Source organism: Zootoca vivipara, chromosome 5 (assembly GCF_965207765.1).
Source record: "Zootoca vivipara chromosome 5, rZooViv2.hap1.1, whole genome shotgun sequence".
NCBI classification, from domain to species: Eukaryota; Metazoa; Chordata; class Lepidosauria; order Squamata; family Lacertidae; genus Zootoca; species Zootoca vivipara.
This window is the reverse complement of record NC_142588.1, coordinates 71800934-71818876: the sequence shown is the minus strand read 5'-3', so window position 1 is coordinate 71818876 and position 17943 is coordinate 71800934. Positions and strand designations below refer to the sequence as shown.

Genomic DNA, 17943 nt, shown 5'->3' with positions numbered 1-17943 from the left:
AACTTTATTAAGATTCAGATGTAGGGAGACCTTGGCTCAGGCATTGGGCATTATCCTTCCCAGTCCCCAGTCGGGGTTCTGGGAGGCTTCAGGGTTGTCTACACATGTATGGGGGTTGGGGCTGGCTCTGGAGAACATATGTTCAAGGAGAGAGAGCCCGCCCCCTGTTCACCGCCGCTGGAAGGGGAAAGTGATGACGCCTATTGGCATGGTCAAGGCTTCCCCCAATACCCCGCTCTTGTTGCCGCAAAGGGGGGTGAGGTCTCTGCCTCACGTCCCTCCCTCTAGGAAAACTGCCAAAGAATTCTGCCCAAGGCCTGACACCGCCAAAGTTGTGACGTATTGCTATGGGAAAGGCGAAACCTGCCAATGCAGGAAAATTCTGGACCTCCGGAACGAATTAAGTTTGTAACTAGAGGTACCACTGTACACCCCTGCAAAGAATTCTGGGTACTGTAGGTCACGTCACAAAGTTCGTAACCAGAGGTACCACTGTATTCTATTTCTGTATATCTTTCAACTCTTCAGAGAATGCTAATGCTCCTTGGGACATTTTTTTACAGGTCTTCTGTGTTTTGCTAAGTACTTATCTGCTTCAACAGTTGTAAACCTTCTGAAGGATCATATTATACAGTTCCTACAGGCCCAATTCTGCACCCGTCTATCAGATTTTTATCCCAGTTTTCTCCAAAAGCAGAAGGCTGCATGCTTGGGTACCTTTACCCACTTCAAAACTACCTTGTTAAACAGGTTGGGATAAAAAATAGTGGCTCGCCCAAGTTAGGCTTTGTGGTTGAGTAGCCATTCAAATTAGGGTTTTCTTGGGTCTAGTCTGACATCCCTGTCGACATCATATTGCTTTTCTTCATTCTTTTCAGAACTTTTGGGGAACCATGACTGTCAAAATGGTATAATAGTGCTTTAAATGTAAGGCACAGATGTTCAGACATAGGCCCCTTGTTCTGTGATCGAAGGTGCCTCCTCTTTTGAACCCATCACAATCTGATTCCATAGTAAGCAGATTGATAGCCAAGCATAATGTCTGGTGGAAGGGCCCCACACCTTGAGGAGTGGCCTTGCTGTCTTGGATTGTTTCTGTCGTTTTGGATGCTCTGCTCACTTAGATGTTGTTGGACTTGTTAGATCAGCACTGTGTTAATGGCCCTCAGGTGCTGTAGCATTGCCAAGGAGAAGTAGGGCCCTTTTGCCTTTCCTAAGTGCTGCTGGAGTGTTTCTATTCCTCTAGTGGCAGTTCAATGTCCCCCCCCACCCCCAGGAGAGTGAGCTTGGCCAGAGCTAGATGCAGTTGCAGCCAAAGGACCAACATAACTTGCATATGTAGCTCACAGATGTCTGAAATGTAACCCTACCTACTTTGGTACAATGACATCATCATTTTATGCAGCTGGGCAATGCTTCCAGCTTAAACACAAAAGGAATTAACAAAAAGTAAGAGGACTTCATAATTTTAAAAAGCAGTCTGGTAGTATGAGGAGAAAAGGAAAATAATATTTTGCAATCCAAAGGTCAGCCTGACTCTGCTGTAAAGCTCCTGTCGCTGAAATGCAGCCAGACCATGAATGATCCTGTGCCAGCTGTTTTTCACATAACCCGTCTTTAAACATAATGTGACATGCTCGTTTCAAATCCTTTTCTTACTCAGTCCTCCACTCCTGTTCTTGGGAAAGCCCCATTGAAGAGGTCTTGTTCTCCTTTGTGATGTCTGGTTTGTCCCATTTCCTGGAGAAATGTTTTATAGCTCCTTTTCTACCATCAGAGCTGGTTGGGGATTCCACAAATATTGCCAGCACTTTTAGTTGTCCTAGAAAGGATAGGTCTCTCCTCAGGCTGAGTTGGCCCCTTGGATTCTAATGAGGTTTCCTCCTCTTGCCTCTGTTGGACTAGCTGTCTGGGAAGTCTCTAGAGAAGAAAGCCAAAAAGGAAAGCACACATTGTGTCCTTCAGATGTTTTGGTTTCCAACTCTCATAGTCAGTAACCAGTGACCATGCTCACTGGGGCTGATGGGAGTTACAGTGGAAAACATCTGGCAAGCACCAGGCTGATGATGGAGGAAACCAAGGTGTGGCAGCAGCAAGAAAATATAGGGTTGTGGAGAAGATGACAAACAGATGACAGAACATAAAATGAAGAATACAGTGGTACCTCTGTTTTCGAACGTCTCCATTGATGAACATTTCGGAACTCGAACGCTGAAAACCCGGAAGTAAATGCTTCCATTTTTGAACATGTCTTGGAAGTCAAATGGACATTGTATTTTTCTCAATTTTCTCTGTAAATTTGCAGACTGCCCTTTGTGCCGCAGTTTTCGAACGTTTCAGAAGTCGAACGGTCTTCCAGAATGGATTACGTTTGAAAATCGAGGTTCCACTGTACATTTTCACATCCTCGGAAGTTTAGTAGAGAGGAAACCTGTTTGAGTGCATATCCATTATTACAAAAAGAACGAAAAGAACAAGGCATTCTTTTTCTTTCCCTCATGTGGTTTAAAACTGCCAAATGACAAGGACCTCTACGGCTTATGCATTTGTGGTAGTAGCTCTCTGGAGAGAGACCGGAGGAGAAAGGGAACTGGGGAGACAAGGAGGGGAAGGATAGAGGCAGCCAAGATCTTGGACTGCTGAATTACCAGATGCAGGGGAATACAATTTGGCAAGCTTGTGGTTGGGGAGAGGAAAATGAAAGGAGGCATAAGTCTTTTTTATTCCCTGGTAATGGATCCGTGTGTCCAGAAAATATTTGAAGTGCTGCATAGGGAGAACTAGAGACAACCTGGAAAAAAACTTTTTTTGGGGGGAGGACCCTGTAATAAGAGAGTGCAGATGCACAATGTAACACCAAGCTGTAAAACAGTGTTATTGAAATCCAGAAGAGCAAATTCTGTTCTCTTAAGCTTTCCAAAGGCCATTAAAATAGGTGCAGCTGAACATTTAATCCAGTAGCATTGGATGTAATGACTGAGCTAAGTAACTTTCAGAGAGGCAAGTAGTCTCTGTGTTTTATTGACTAGTGAGTTTTATTAACTGTGTTTGCAAAGAAGGTAGACATTGGATGAAAAGGGCATGGTGATGGCAGAATAGAGATTTGCCTGAGTGGAATTAAGTCAATAATTGCTCCAGTTCCTAGACAAAAGCCTCCTTGAGTTAATGAATTTGCAGTGCAATGATTCCAACAGGGGCTCATTCATTGTTAGCCCTTTTCATGGTTTTATACAGAAAGCAGGGGTTTCTTTTTGCAAACCGTGTGTGTTGTGACAGAGCCCTGTGTCTTAAGACCTGCAGTAACATCTATAATAACCTTGTTCTACTGAAAGTTGGCATGCCAAAGCCAACATATCGGTTTTCTTCCAGGGAACTTGTGTTGGCAAAGGAATAACACAACAAGTGATTGTTATAAACCACCTTAATGAAAGCAGCCCATTTTGCACTCTGCTGCCCTTTTGTATTGGTATCAGTCCTTGTCAAAGGACCATAGTAATGCTTTGTATATACTGAATGCTGCACTGCTTAAACATTGCTGCTCAAATATATGTCTGCAGTTTGTTATAAAATCTCAGCAGCATCAGCAAAAATATCATGGTTTGTGATATCATGTGGTACAATATTCAGCATGTTACATCCTAAACAAACTATTTCTGCAGAGGAATCAGCAGTGAGCCTCAGTCTCTGAAAAACTGTTTGTGAACTGGTATTCCAAGCTGTGAATAGTATCGCTGATGTTTGGAACTGTACAACCATGATAGAGCAGACAGATTTGAGAATTTGCAATCACTCACAAGGCAGTGGTATTTTATGCAGGCATTTAAAGAGCAAACAATCTGATACAAAAGCATCAAAAAACCCAAACACTAGCCCCTTCCAGACACCTCATTTTTGTACAAAACTGACATGAGAGCAGGATTAGGCCTGATAAACTTCTACCCACTCTAATCACCATCCCCATTCAGAAGTTTGAGGATGAATGGATGAAGGGCCCTCTTATACATTGTCCTCCCCCAGGTTCCAGATTGTTGATATCCTTCTCAAACTGTGGTTTCTCAAACCTAGCATAGGTTGCAAGATTTGGTTTTACCAAAGGTGTTATGGGCTTTGAAGACACTCAAACTCAGGATGAAAGGGTGAAACGAGCTAAGAGGAAGGCACGTTTTGCAAATCTTCACAATGATCAACTCCCGTCCGGAAACCTATGTCCCTATTGTGGAAGGATGTGTGGATCCAGAATTGGCCTCCACAGTCACTTACGGACTCACTGTTAAAACCGTGTTTACAGAAGACAATCTTACTCGGTTACAAGCAAGGAGAAGAAAATAGATGAAAGTGAGAAGTTAAGGGAAAGATCAAAGAGGCTTAATCTTCTGTATATGGCAGAACACCTGAACTGTCCCTCTAGACTCATCCTAATCCTTTTCAGTGTCTTCTTTTACATTCTGCTAAATCATTTCCCCCCTTTATTTATCATTTTAAGATGCTCCCTTGAGATCACATGGGTGGTTGAAGTGACCTGCTAATGCATGCCAATCCATAATTTTTACTCTCAGCCAAGTAAGGAGTTAGACAGGGGAAGAAGTAGATTAAAAGCAAAACAAAAATGAGTTTATAATCTGTTAGTATGAATATGTATGGAACTAGTGGAATGTAGTGATCCTGGATTATTTAACAACAACCATTACTATGGGGGTATGCACTCTCATTAAGTTGAGATCCTCTTCCTTACAAAGGCGAAGAGTGAAATTCATTTCTCTTCAGTGATAAATAAATATTGATAAAATCAACCTAGCAGCTATTGCTTTAAGACAAGGGTGGGGAACTGAAGTCCTGAGCCTTTGCATGATTTCAATAGCTCTCGGCAAGTGATTAGTTCCAACCTCTGACCAGAATAATTTGTCCTTTCCTTGACAGGCAAGGTGGAAAAGTGGGAGGGATGGAGACAAGGAAGGGAGAGAAGTGGCTCTTAGAAAGAAAATAGTGGCTTTGGCCTTTTCTGTTGAGGGCCACATTGCCTTAGCAGAAAGGAGATGCTGCCCTCAACAGAAAATAATGCTTTCCCACTCCTGCATTTAAGACAAATATGTGAAAACAAAACAATATCGTTAAATGGATGGAAAAGTTTGGGGCCAAGCTGAATCACATCAGTGACCATTATGCTGACTCCTGAGGTTAAAATGTTTGTGAAAGAACATTCTGCTAGAATGATTTTGCTTATCGGTTCTTAAAAGTTCCTTCATAAAATTTGGAAAGAGGCGCACAGGGAACGTACTCCTAAATTTGTTGCAGCTGCCTATTGCCGTCTTCTAGATGTACAAGGCATTCTTACAAGAAAATGAATGTTTTAAAATAATAATAAAAAAAAAACCTTACTGTTTCTGAGACAAGAAAGACCACAAATGTTTCTCAGGACTTCTACTATGTCAAGTACAGGTGTGGAGAATTAGATAATGTGGCCTATTTTTCTTTCACCATATCTTTTGAATAGAAACCAGTTTCTAGAGTACAAAGCTCACTTAATTAAAAACAAACTTGGAAGAAGAAAAATGGCTTCTAATTGGTTCTTTCTGGTTGTCCCTGTGATTGTCCTAAACCTCATCTAGAGGACTGAGGTCATAGCTGGCTGTTACTTTTTAGGGCATAGACCAGGCACCCCCAAACTTTGGCCCTCCAGATGTTTTGGACTACAATTCCCATCATTCCTGACCACTGGTCCTGTTAGCTAGGGGTCATGGGAGTTGTAGGTCAAAACATCTGGAGGGCCGAAGTTTGGGGATGCCTGGCATAGACAAACAGCTGGTGTTCTCCACATGTTGTTGTGCTACAACTTCCAAGGACCCTGACTATTGGTGAAGATGGCAAGGATTAATGAGAAATGTAAATGAACAAACATCTGGAGAGCACCACATTGGCTATTCCTGGTGTAGTGTATAGGTAATAATAATAATAACAACAATAATTTTATTATTTTTACCCTGACATGTTGCTTCTTGTGGGGTCTCATCTGTGCTCACTGCAGGAAACTAGATTTGCATACTCCAGTGTGCCATGTGTAAGTCGAAGCAAACTGGTTTTGTTGTGTGGTGGTGAAAGGAAGAACTGAAAAAGGGCATCCAGGAAGGGTATTCTGGGAGATGATACATGACAAGAAAATTAGTGGTAATAGTACCACTGTATTCCGCTCTGGTTAGACCTCACCTGGAATACTGTGTCCAGTTCTGGGCACCACAGTTCAAGGATACTGACAAGCTGGAACGTGTCCAGAGGAGGGCAACCAAAATGGTCAAAGGCCTGGAAACGATGCCTTATGAGGAACAGCTTAGGGAGCTGGGTATGTTTAGCCTGGAGAAGAGAAGGTTAAGGGGCGATATGACAGCCATGTTCAAATATATAAAAGGATGTCATATAGAGGAGGGAGAAAGGTTGTTTTCTGCTGCTCCAGAGAAGCAGACACGGAGCAATGGATTCAAGCTACAAGGAAGAAGCTTCCACCTAAACATTAGGAAGAACTTCCTGACAGTAAGAACTGTTCGACAGTGGAATTTGCTGCCAAGGAGTGTGGTGGAGTCTCCTTCTTAGGAGGTCTTTAAGTGGAGGCTTGACAGCCATCTGTCAGGAATGCTTTGATGGTGTTTTCTGCTTGGCAGGGGGTTGGACTGGATGGCCCTTGTGGTCTCTTCCAATTCTATGATTCTATGAATTAGTTTTCTGGAAGTACATTGTATGTTGTATGAAAGCTCAAATATAATGCACAAAATAACATGTCAAGAAAATGGAACAAACTGCAGTGTGAATGCAGCCCATGTGAATGGTATGGTGACAATTAGCCAGATTTTAGGAGTAAACAAATTGTATGTTTCTCTTTATCTCTTTGGGGTTGCATGCATCATCTTTTCTAAATAATAAAATATGCACATGAAATAACTTTTTGAAAATGAGATCTGTTCTAACTTCGTGTGTGTGTGTGTGTGTGTACACTCACTCACTCCTGTTTTGAATGTTTATGTTAAGCCTAGAAATGCCCTAAATGCTCATCTTTTTATCCCTCCAAACTTCAGCTATGATGTTATATTTGCTGGGGGACCTGAAGAGTTGTTAAAGAAGTTCCAGCAAGCTAATCACAAGGTAGTGTTTGCAGCAGATGGATTGATATGGCCTGATAAACGACTAGCAGACAAGTACCCTGTTGTTCGCAGTGGAAAACGGTTCCTTAATGCAGGAGGTAGGTAGTTTGTAAAAACTGTTTGATTTATTTCACAATATATATTTAATGCTTGATCGTAATGAAACTTCAAAAAAAAAAAAATCTTCCTTAGTGCTGAGGGGGTTCCTACTGCTTCTTCTGGAGACTCCTGTGGCAGCTGCCCAGCCCAGAGTTCAGTTGGTAGGGCATGAGACTCAGAGCCATGGGTTTGAGTCCCACATTGGGAGAAAAGATTCCTGCATTGCAGGAGGTTGGACTAGATGATCCTCGTGGTCCCTTCCAGCTTTACAATTCTGTGATTCTATATTCCAGATATCCACCCACTTTGAATATTAGATGTTTTCTATCTATCCAGGGCAGGACTTATTCAGCAGCTAATGAACTCTGACATACTCTCACACTTTGATGCTGTTCTTAAAGCTCTCCATGTCATGTTGGACTAGAACTCACATCACTCCTGACTCCATGGGACATGCTGGTTGGAGATGATGGGAGTTGGAGCCTAACATTATCTGGAAAACCACAGATTCCACACCACTTCTCTTTTTTTGTGCTTTTCAAATTTATACATTTCATTGATTTTACAATCATTTTAACATTTCAAAGTTTGACTTCCTTCGCTCTCTTTCTGCTGTTCCTTAAATTTATTTTTTAATATCTTCTGCATATCCAACTTCATTTAATTTGCTCATTTGATTATCTACCTTAAATATATACTCTTATGAAACTGCAGGTTATTACAATAATCCTGCCAATATTTTTATCTGTTTGCAATTTATCTGTAAATACTCAATAAACCATTTCCATTCTTTTATATTAAAAAAAATTGCTATCTTGATTTCTTATTCTTTGGTAAGTTGCGCCATTTCTGCATACAGTATTCCATAAGTTTTTGCATCCATTCTTCCTTTGCTGGGACTTCTGCTTCTTTCCATTTGGGGGCGAGTAGCATTCTTGCTGTCCGTAGTAGCATGCATAAATAAATTTCTATACAATTTAGGTAGTTCTGTGTCTGTAATTCCCAAAAGGAAAGCTTCTGGTGTTGTTTTTTACAAAGGTTATTTTGAACACCCTTTTCAATTCATTATATATCATTTCCCAGCAAGCTTTAACCTTACTACAAGACCACCAGATCTGATAAAAAGAACCTCCTTTCTCCTTACATTTCCAACACTTGTTTGATTTAGATTTACAGTATACATTTTTGTTAGTTTACTCGGTGTTAGATATCATTGATATATCATTTTCATATCATTTACATGCTGTAAATTTTATATCCATATTCCACAATTGTTCCCATGCTTCCATGTCTATATTACGACCGATATCTATTGCCCAGTGTATCATTGAGGATTTTACTTGCGCATCCACAGCACTTCTTAGAAGGCCTTAGCAGCAACAAAGGAGGTGCCCCGAGTGAAGTTGCATAGCATTGCATCTGTTGCAAAATGAAAGCCAAATCTTAAATGCAATGACAGATGGAAGAATCCACACATTCTCCCCCCTAGTCTGAATTGTCACTCAGAAGAAATTAATAAATCAGATCCACACCTGGAATAGCTCTTTTTTCCCTAGGCATAAGGAAGAAATCAAAAGAAATCACAGAGATTCAGGGAATTTGTACCAAGGCAAGTCTCTGGTCATAAATGAATGGGGAAACTTTGCGTAGTTTCATCTACTGGGACTTCCTGAAGTTAGATGTTGGGGGCAGGCTGCTCATTTTCAGGTGGAAACAGTGATGTCTTTATTTAGTTCAATCTATGATCTCTTTCAGGATTTATTGGATATTCTCCAGCTGTAAACAGTATTGTGCAACAATGGAACCTCCAAGATAATGATGACGATCAGCTTTTTTATACTAAAATCTATATCGACCAATTAAAGAGGGTATGTTGAACCATTTCACGAATCATTCTTATGACTCCCAGAGTACAATTGTGAAAAATGAGTGATGAACCAAGCTGAAATTCTGGCTATGTTTAGGTAACTTGAAAGAATGATTCTATCTTCTATAAATATCCTATATTAGCTCAAATGGCATCTACTAACAAGAGGGTTTGTATGCAGGGTTTTGGAAAATTTTGGAACCCCAACATTTCAAGATTTTTCATTGGGCTGGAATTCTTTTTTCCACTGATGACTGTGCATGTTTAGTGGCCAGGTAGAATGCTGGCAGATTATGTGTGGGGTTTTTGCATGTGGGAGTATTCTGGAAAATGACCTGGTCAATAGGAACCTGGACCAAGAACATTCCTCACTATAACATTTTGTCTTAGGTTTGATAAGCCTAGTTTCATGCTGTCATCCTCCTAAACTAGAGGTAGTCTCTCTAAGTACTTTTGGACATCCAGGAAATAAACTCCTGAACAATTCCAGTATTACATGGGTGTTGCATTGATTTTGGTGGAGATTTTAGCAGATCTTTGGATGGGAATTCTATTGCAGTGGTCCCTTCAAAGAACATGGCTTGCTGCTCTTTCTCTTTTTTCAAAGCAAGGCACAAACAAGAAAGTCAATATGTACACACCAGCAACATCTACACTGAAGTCACCCAAATTGTTCTGTATATATCATGGTATATTTCCAATTTTTCTGTATTTCAAGCTGTTAATGTATTAGTGGCATTTGGCAGCTCCTCTCCTATACCGCTGAATCATCATTCTTTGAGAAGTCATGAACTTTATTTGCTTGGCTTGCAAAACAGAAAGCAAGTCTTTGTTTGTAGGATGATAGAAACCGTTGGCTAAATGAATCGTATGTTCTCGACGAGGGACAGATCTGTATGACACGCTGAACTATGAAGATATATAAGAGATCGGGAAACATCTGGCATAAGAATTAAGGAGATTAAAAAGAATTGTCAGTGAAAACATGCAGTCATATTTTCAGATAGTTTACATTTGTCAAGATGGTTAGAATTCAGTTTGTACTGCCCTTGATTTTATCATCATTTAGCATATTTTCTGTACTTACATTTTAGGAACGCATTAACATCACACTGGATCACAAGTGCAACATTTTCCAGACTCTAAATGGAGCTGTTGGTATGTATTCTGAAGTGTCTATTGAGTGATGAAGGATATGGCGCTCAGATTTCTTCCTTGCCATTTCTGCATTACCTATTATATAATACAATACATCCAAGGGGCTTTCTGTACATTTATACCTCATATGGAATTAACATCAAGTGGAGTTCAGTTACAGGCCCCCAGTGGGAGAACTGGCTGACCAACTGGAAGATAATGCAGTTATTTGAACATTGGGTCACTCCTCATCCCAGAAAAATAAAACCTAGAAAGATATCCCACAATATATTTTTCCCCACAATATATTTTTTTCTCCCCACAATAGAAGCAGGCAAAGGAGAGGTGAGAGGAAGAAAGTCTGCCTCCACTCTTTCCAGAGGGGGAAAGATTATATCTGGGCAGGCCCTGACTTACAAGAAGTGTTGGGAAATGGCCGAGTTCCTCTGAGGAAGCAGAGGGTCCCATTGTCATGAATACGATCTTGGGATAGGAACAATAATATATAAAACAAACAAACAAACAAAATATTGTGGTTCTTATTTGGCAACTGGAAATGTTCCTCATGAACGTAGAAATTAACAGCCTGTGGATCGTAGGCTGAAATGACAGGAAATATGGAAATCTTTGTAAAAAAGTGGATGCTCGGGGAAATGCGAAGAATGCTGTGATAGTCTTGTTTGAGTAAACTACAGATGATGTATTTTTAACTTCCTGGTGGGCTGCAGATGAAGTGCTCCTGAAATTTGAAGATGGAAGAGCCAGAGTGAGAAATTCACTGTATGACACTTTGCCAGTCACTCTCCATGGAAACGGCCCAACCAAAGTGAGTGACGGTGACTTTGTTTCAGCTAAGTTTTTATTAATCCAATGATACTGGGATACTAGCAGCCTGCTGAGGATTAGTTGACAGTGGCAGTAGGGCAGAATGTATCGCATTCTGTTTCACCCCTGGTTTCCACTCATTTAAGTTGAGTGAGCACTACAACAGAGCCTTGTAGAACTGGCCTTTAATTGAAAGGTACAGAAACAAGATTTTATTATACTGCTGAATTAATTAGGGCTGGTTTGTTTCCCCCCCCCACCTCCCAATTGCAGCTTAATCTCAATTACTTTGGAAATTATATCCCTAATGGCTGGACCCGTGAAACTGGATGTGGTGCCTGTGACACAGATTTATTAGACTTGGCCACACTTGATGTAAGTATCTGTTGCATGCGGCTGAATTATTTCAATGCTGAGCTACATATTGATTGTCATGGCAGTGTCTACCTCCTTGTGCACTTGGACTGCTGCTCCAGCTTCTCCCTCCTTGCTTTTATCAACTCCTTCCCATCCTGCTAGCTTTTCCTCACCTTCACAGTTTTCTTCCAAGCCCTCCATGCCCATATTTAGTTTTGGTCTGAATCACTTAATGCTTTGCAGTTTCCAGATGTTTATAGAAAGTGTCTGGTACAGCGGTAGAAACATATTTTTTTTTGTCTTTTTGGCACATATTTGTGCAGGTTATTACAGTACATTCTTGGTCTTCATTGATTCAGACAATACACAAAATGCTTTTCCTGGCACTGACAGCTAAGTCATGATTCAAAGTATCATTTTCTGGAGAAAATAGCCGACAAAGCTTTTTTGCACTCACTCAAAGAGAAGCAACAGCTAGTTGACATTTCATAGACATCATCCAATCATACACTTTACATATGCAGCTGTCAGGATTTTTACTGGCTAACTAGATGAAGAAGAAGAAGAAGAAGAAGAAGAAGAAGAAGAAGAAGAAGAAGAAGAAGAAGAAGAAGAAGAAGAAGAAGAAGAAGAAGAAGAAGGGAGTTTCATAGAATTCTAGAGTTGGAAGGGACCCTGAGGATCATCTAGTTTGGATTTGATATTCCGCTTTATCACTATCCTAAGGAGTCTCAAAGCAGCTAACATTCTCCTTTCCCTTCCTCCCCCCACAACAAACACTCTGTGAGGTGAGTAGGGCTGAGAGATTTCAGAGAAGTGTGACTAGCTCAAGGTCACCCAGCAGCTGCATGTGGAGGAGCGGAGATGTCAACCCGGTTCACCAGATTATGAGTCCACCGCTCTTAACCACTACACCACACTGGCTCTTCTTGGCTTCTTGGCTCTGTGTTTGCAGTCCACTGTAATTTCTGGCAGCAGTTCTTCCATCAGTGACAGGTGTAAGATAACTCCTGAATGCCATCTGGTTGAGCTACTTTGGCAGGCTACCATAGTCTTCAGGAAAAAAACCTGATCCCATAAGAACTTTAGAATTCTAGGAAACTACTTTCATTGTTCAAAATTCTCAGTGAGTTTTCCCACCCCATCCTTCACACTCTACCCCTTAGTTATTATATTATATATTCTGAATACATCATTAATACACTTATATACAGCATGAGAAGGGTCATAGCTCAGTGGTAGAACACCTGCTTGTTTTCAGGAATATGGGTAAAGGAATGCAGCATAAAACTCAGACAGCATTTCTCAGACAGCATTTTGCTCATTTCTTTCAGGAGGAATTTCATGGATTCTTATTAAAAGTGTATTCAGTTATAACTTGTGTAAAACTGGATGTTATTTCCCAAGATATATAATATGGATCATTTTGGTTAAATGTAAGATTGTTCATACTATTTTAAACTTTAAAGTAAAAGCTTTTCATGTTTTTCTTTTATTTTTGTGCACTTTTTTTTCAGGAGACTCCAACAGTAACAATTGGTGTTTTCATTGAACAACCAACTCCCTTCCTGCCTAAGTTTCTAGACAGATTGTTGACTCTGGACTATGCAAAGGAAAAAATAACCCTCTTCATTCACAATAATGTAAGTACTTTAGGTGGTAATTGAATGTTGGTCTAGTTATGTAGATTGACAACAAAGTTAAGTTCTTAAACATTTAAGTGGATCTCTTATTACAGAAAAATAATGTGTGTGTACATATATGAACACAGTGGCGTAGCTAGCTGCCTGGCTGCCCGGGGTGGCAAACCCGAAGGCATCCCACCGGGGGGCGGGGTGTCTGTTGCACACATGCGTCGCACGTCATGACGCATGCGCACACAGGAGGCATACGACGCGGTGCCGGACTAGATGGGCCATTGGCCTGATCCAACAGGCACATCTTACATTTTTTGCTTATTTTGTCAATATGTTTAGGGTAGTCAATATTGAAAGGGGAGCAAGCAACGGCTGGTGAGGCAGTTCACAATGTGATATCTGGTGGCAACTGCATGGCAATAGAGAGGGAGGGAGAAGAATTCTCTTAACTTTATAATTGTAGAGAAATATAAGTAGAGAAATGGGTTGCTGCAGCCACACCATTCAAGTGCATGGCTGGATACTCACACCTGATGACTTCAGGCACCTGCACCCACCCTGGGGCAGTTTATCCACCTGGCAACAGCACACTTACATAGGGTTGACCGCACCAATGTCCAGCACCATTCCCTGATGAGCAGTTAGTTCTGTGGAATTGATGTTTGCATGCTGCCATGCCTAAAAAAAGGTTGGTCCAATGAAAGACCTTGCTTAGGTTACATCCCAATTTGTTCAAGAGCAAATAAATGAATTAGGGAGAATCCTTGCTATTCATTTTTACAAATGCAAACAATTCTATATATACTGAGGCTTGCAACTCAAATAGAGTCACAAAACTGAAAACAAACAACTTGATAAATTTATGCCTGGCACAATTTCACATATTTTTATTGGCTAACTAGTTTGGATTTAGTGGTTCAGGGAAGGTACTGAAATAGTTACACACACACACACACACACACACACACACACACACACACACCCTAGATTTTAGAGCTTATCCAATGAAGCTGAATTTTCACAAGCAATGGGTCAGTCCCTTTACCCCTTTTTAACTACTCTGATTGATAAGTGTAAAAAAGAACAACTATCTGGGAGTAATAAATCAAGGTTAGGGGATCTTTAATATGTAGTGTCACACTATAGTATAGAAGGTAATGCCATGGGCAAAAGATCACAACCATATGTTGTTGTTGTTTAGTCATGTCCAACTCTTCGTGACCCCATGGACCAGAGCACGCCAGGCACTCCTGTCCTGCACTGCCTCCCACAGTTTGGTCAGACTCATGTTCGTAGCTTCGAGAACACTGTCCAACCATCTCGTCCTCTGTCGTCCCCTTCTCCTAGTACCCTCAATCTTTCCCAACATCAGGGTCTTTTCCAGGGAGTCCTCTCTTCTCATGAGGTGGCCAAAGTACTGGAGCCTCAGCTTCAGGATCTGTCCTTCCAGTGAGCACTCAGGGCTGATTTCCTTCAGAATGGATAGGTTTGATCTTCTTGCAGTCCATGTGACTCTCAAGAGTCTCCTCCAGCACCATAATTCAAAAGCATCAATTCTTTTTTGATTAGCCTTCTTTATGGTCCAGCTCTCACTTTCATACATTACTACTGGGAAAACCATAGCTTTAACTATACGGACCTTTGTCGGCAAGGTGATGTCTCTGCCTTTTAAGATGGTGTCTAGGTTTATCATTGCTTTTTTCCTAAGAAGCAGGTGTCTTTTAATTTCGTGACTGCTGTCACCATCTGCAGTGATCATGGAACCCAAGAAAGTAAAATCTCTCACTGCCTCCATTTTTCCCCCTTCTATTTGCCAGGAGGTGGTGGGACCAGTGGCCATGATCTTAGTTTTTTTGATGTTGAGCTTCAGACCATATTTTGCGCTCTCCTCTTTCACCCTCATTAAAAGGTTCTTTAATTCCTCCTCACTTTCTGCCATCAAGGTTGTGTCATCAGCATATCTGAGGTTGTTGATATTTCTTCTGGCAGTCTTAATTCCGGCTTGGCATTCATCCAGTCCAACCTTTCGCATGATGAATTCTGCATATAAGTTAAATAAGCAGGGAGACAATATACAGCCTTGTTGTACTCCTTTCCCAATTTTGAACCAATCAGTTGTTCCATATCCAGTTCCAACTGTATCTTCTTGTCCCATGGACAAAGACAACAGGTATCACAACCATATATTAATTAACCAAATTAATTAACCAAAACTGGCTGCAACCTTCCATTTCCACCCACCTTCTTTTAAGAATAAGAAAATTCAACATGTTAACAGCTTAATGTTATGCATGTCTATTCAGAATTAAGTCCCATTGTGTTCAATGGGGCATACACCCAGGTTGAGCTGTTATAGGATTGCAGCCTAAGGAGTTAACACATCTGTAAAATAGCAGGAGTGACCTAAAATAGTAGTTGATCTTGGGCTTGTTTATTCTGCTGCTAAATTTCCAGTGTTATTTTTTACTGTGATGGTTCCTGCTGATTATCATGATATTTTTAGTAAGTGCTAACATCCAAGTTCAAAGTGGAAGTTATTTGAGGCTAAATAATATTTAAAGAGGAACTCTGACTTTTTAGAATGTTTATTGCTCTTCTTATTTTTCGCCATCTCATCATAAAAATGAGTAACTATATAAATTCACTTGTAAGAGATTTAGCTGTGTTATAAGCCTGTTGCACCAAAAACAAAAGTATTTTAAAATGTTATTTCCTCTAGCACCTTATTTTCTGTATATTCCTGTCACTGGTTTCTGTGTTTTTCCGATTTTTTTTTTTTTTGCTTGCTTGCTTGCTTGCTAGACAAAATCTTCCTCTCCTCTGGATCTTTCTCTTACTATTCCTGATTTCTGGTGCTCCTGGTGAAACAAGCATGTGTATGCATGGGGAGGAGAGGCATTCCCATGGGGCTCCACCTGTGCATAGCTGTCAAGTTTTTCCTTTTCTCGCAAGGAAGCCTATTCAGCATAAGGGAATTTCCCTTTAAAAAAGGGAGAGCTTGACAGCTATGCACCTGTTGGACCTTCTTCTCCAACCGAGTTTGTGAAGCGACTGGGGCGATGGAATAAAAGTTTGCCCACCATATCTTTGTTTAACTTTATTTTTAAATAACAAACAGCTGCAAAACATCCCTTCTCACCACCTTTCTTCAACAGTACTCAACAGCATTCCTTAACAGCATTCTATAACAGTACACACCCTACACCATTTGATCAACTTAAACACAGTTTTCAAAATAATCAATTACCCTATCACATCGATGCATTTGGTGCAGCAGGTAAACTCTCCCCTGCTAATTAGTTAAATTGCTAAGATACCACAGGTGTGCTGGATTGTCAAGAGCTCACAGATGTGCTGCCATGCAGGTTACACACCTCTGAGTAGCATCATTGACCACATTAATATCAGGAAAACCCAACACCACCAGCAATCTGTGTGCATCTATTTCAGTGTCTGAAGCAGGTCTATGCAACTAGCCTTACTTTGGACCTTGAAACAAATGTCTGTAGGTCAAGGATGCCCTTCTGCAGGAGGTATAGTGAAGGTACCTGCTACACCTCTACAGAGAACTTATGCCACAGGCTAGTACTGGACGGCTCTGTTGCATGTTTAATTATAATACGGTATTACTGATTTCTCATTTATTATTTCATTTCTTTTCCAGGAAGTTCACCATGAAAGACATATCAAGAAGTTTTGGGAAAAAGCCAAGCACATGTTCAAAACGATACAAATTGTGGGGCCTGAAGAATATCTGAGTCAAGCCGATGCTAGGAACATGGGAATGTAATTTTATTTTTAACGATTTATCTCCTCAGATCTATATATGAACAGGAACAAAATGTGTAGGTTTAGATGGGAAGATGTCTAATTAAAATGAACACACAACATCCAAATCCTTGATGTAGTGGCCCCAACAATGTATTGTGTTTAGGAGCAATTCCTGCTGCTTGCTTGTAGGGCCTTTGCTTGTTGGCAAGGATTTAATGATCCACCGTTGAGACTTCCAACACACGTTTTTAGAGTGCTGAGAATAATAGTTCATGTTGAAACACAGCAGATGTTGTAGATTATTCATCAGCCTCTCTGTTAAGATCATTATTTTATTTTTCAGTGTTTTTTTTAAGAAGGATGGCTAACTTCTTTTAAAATTCAGCATCTAGCATTAACATTCAAGTAATGTAAAATAGTAATAAAGCAATTGTAAAAGCCATTTAAAAAGCAGAAAGACTAGCAATAAAAATAGGGAAACAGCAGTTATAAAATAAATCATCCATTAGAAGTTCAGGATGATAAAACTGTCTTGATCTGGCACCAGGAAGCTAACAACATAGGCACCAGCTGTGTGCCTCTAGGGGAGGCACCCCCAAACTCGGCCCCCCTGCTGTTTTGGGACTACAATTCCCATCATCCCTGACCACTGGTCCTGGTAGCTAGGGATGATGGGAGTTGTAATCCCAAAACAGCTGGAGGGTCGAGTTTGGGGATGCCTGCTCTAGGGAAACTGGTCCAGAACTGGTCTGTACCACCAACCCCCCCTCCCCAAACTACTCTCTCCAATCTCTACCCATCTCTAACAGGGTCATGTGGGCTGCCCTGCTCAAATATTCACAAGTAAGGCACCTGTTATCATGCTTGTGAGCTGTGGTTTTCTTCTTTCCGAGCATTTACCTGCCTGCACACCTTGATCCTGTGAATTCTCGCTGCCTCTCCCAAGGCCCAGACACTTGCCTCTGGGAAGTGAGAAGCTAGTTGCAATTCTAGCAGATGTGGATGTTGCCCAGGTCTCAACAACGTGTCTTTTTCCTCTGGAGTGGGGCTGCGTCCTGGAAAAAAGAATCCATGTGGCTCTCAAACAACCTTTCCAATGAACAGAATAGCTCCCCCCATTGCA

General features: G+C 40.9%; 1 protein-coding gene across 4 annotated transcripts in view; it reads left to right on the top strand.

Annotated features, from left to right (window-relative positions):
* The window catches only part of PLOD2 (procollagen-lysine,2-oxoglutarate 5-dioxygenase 2), a 64440-nt gene that overhangs the window by 28406 nt on the left and 18091 nt on the right, over positions 1 to 17943 (top strand). For 2 of the 4 annotated variants that reach the window (XM_035133114.3, XM_035133113.3), the window contains exons 4-10: positions 7062 to 7225; positions 8982 to 9094; positions 10188 to 10251; positions 10959 to 11056; positions 11329 to 11430; positions 12930 to 13055; positions 16714 to 16835. In XM_035133114.3, coding sequence (XP_034989005.3) covers positions 7062 to 7225; positions 8982 to 9094; positions 10188 to 10251; positions 10959 to 11056; positions 11329 to 11430; positions 12930 to 13055; positions 16714 to 16835 — 789 coding nt within the window. The remainder of the gene's footprint in view (positions 1 to 7061; positions 7226 to 8981; positions 9095 to 10187; positions 10252 to 10958; positions 11057 to 11328; positions 11431 to 12929; positions 13056 to 16713; positions 16836 to 17943) is intronic. The other 2 variants (XM_088669101.1, XM_088669100.1) reach the window with 1 other exon arrangement.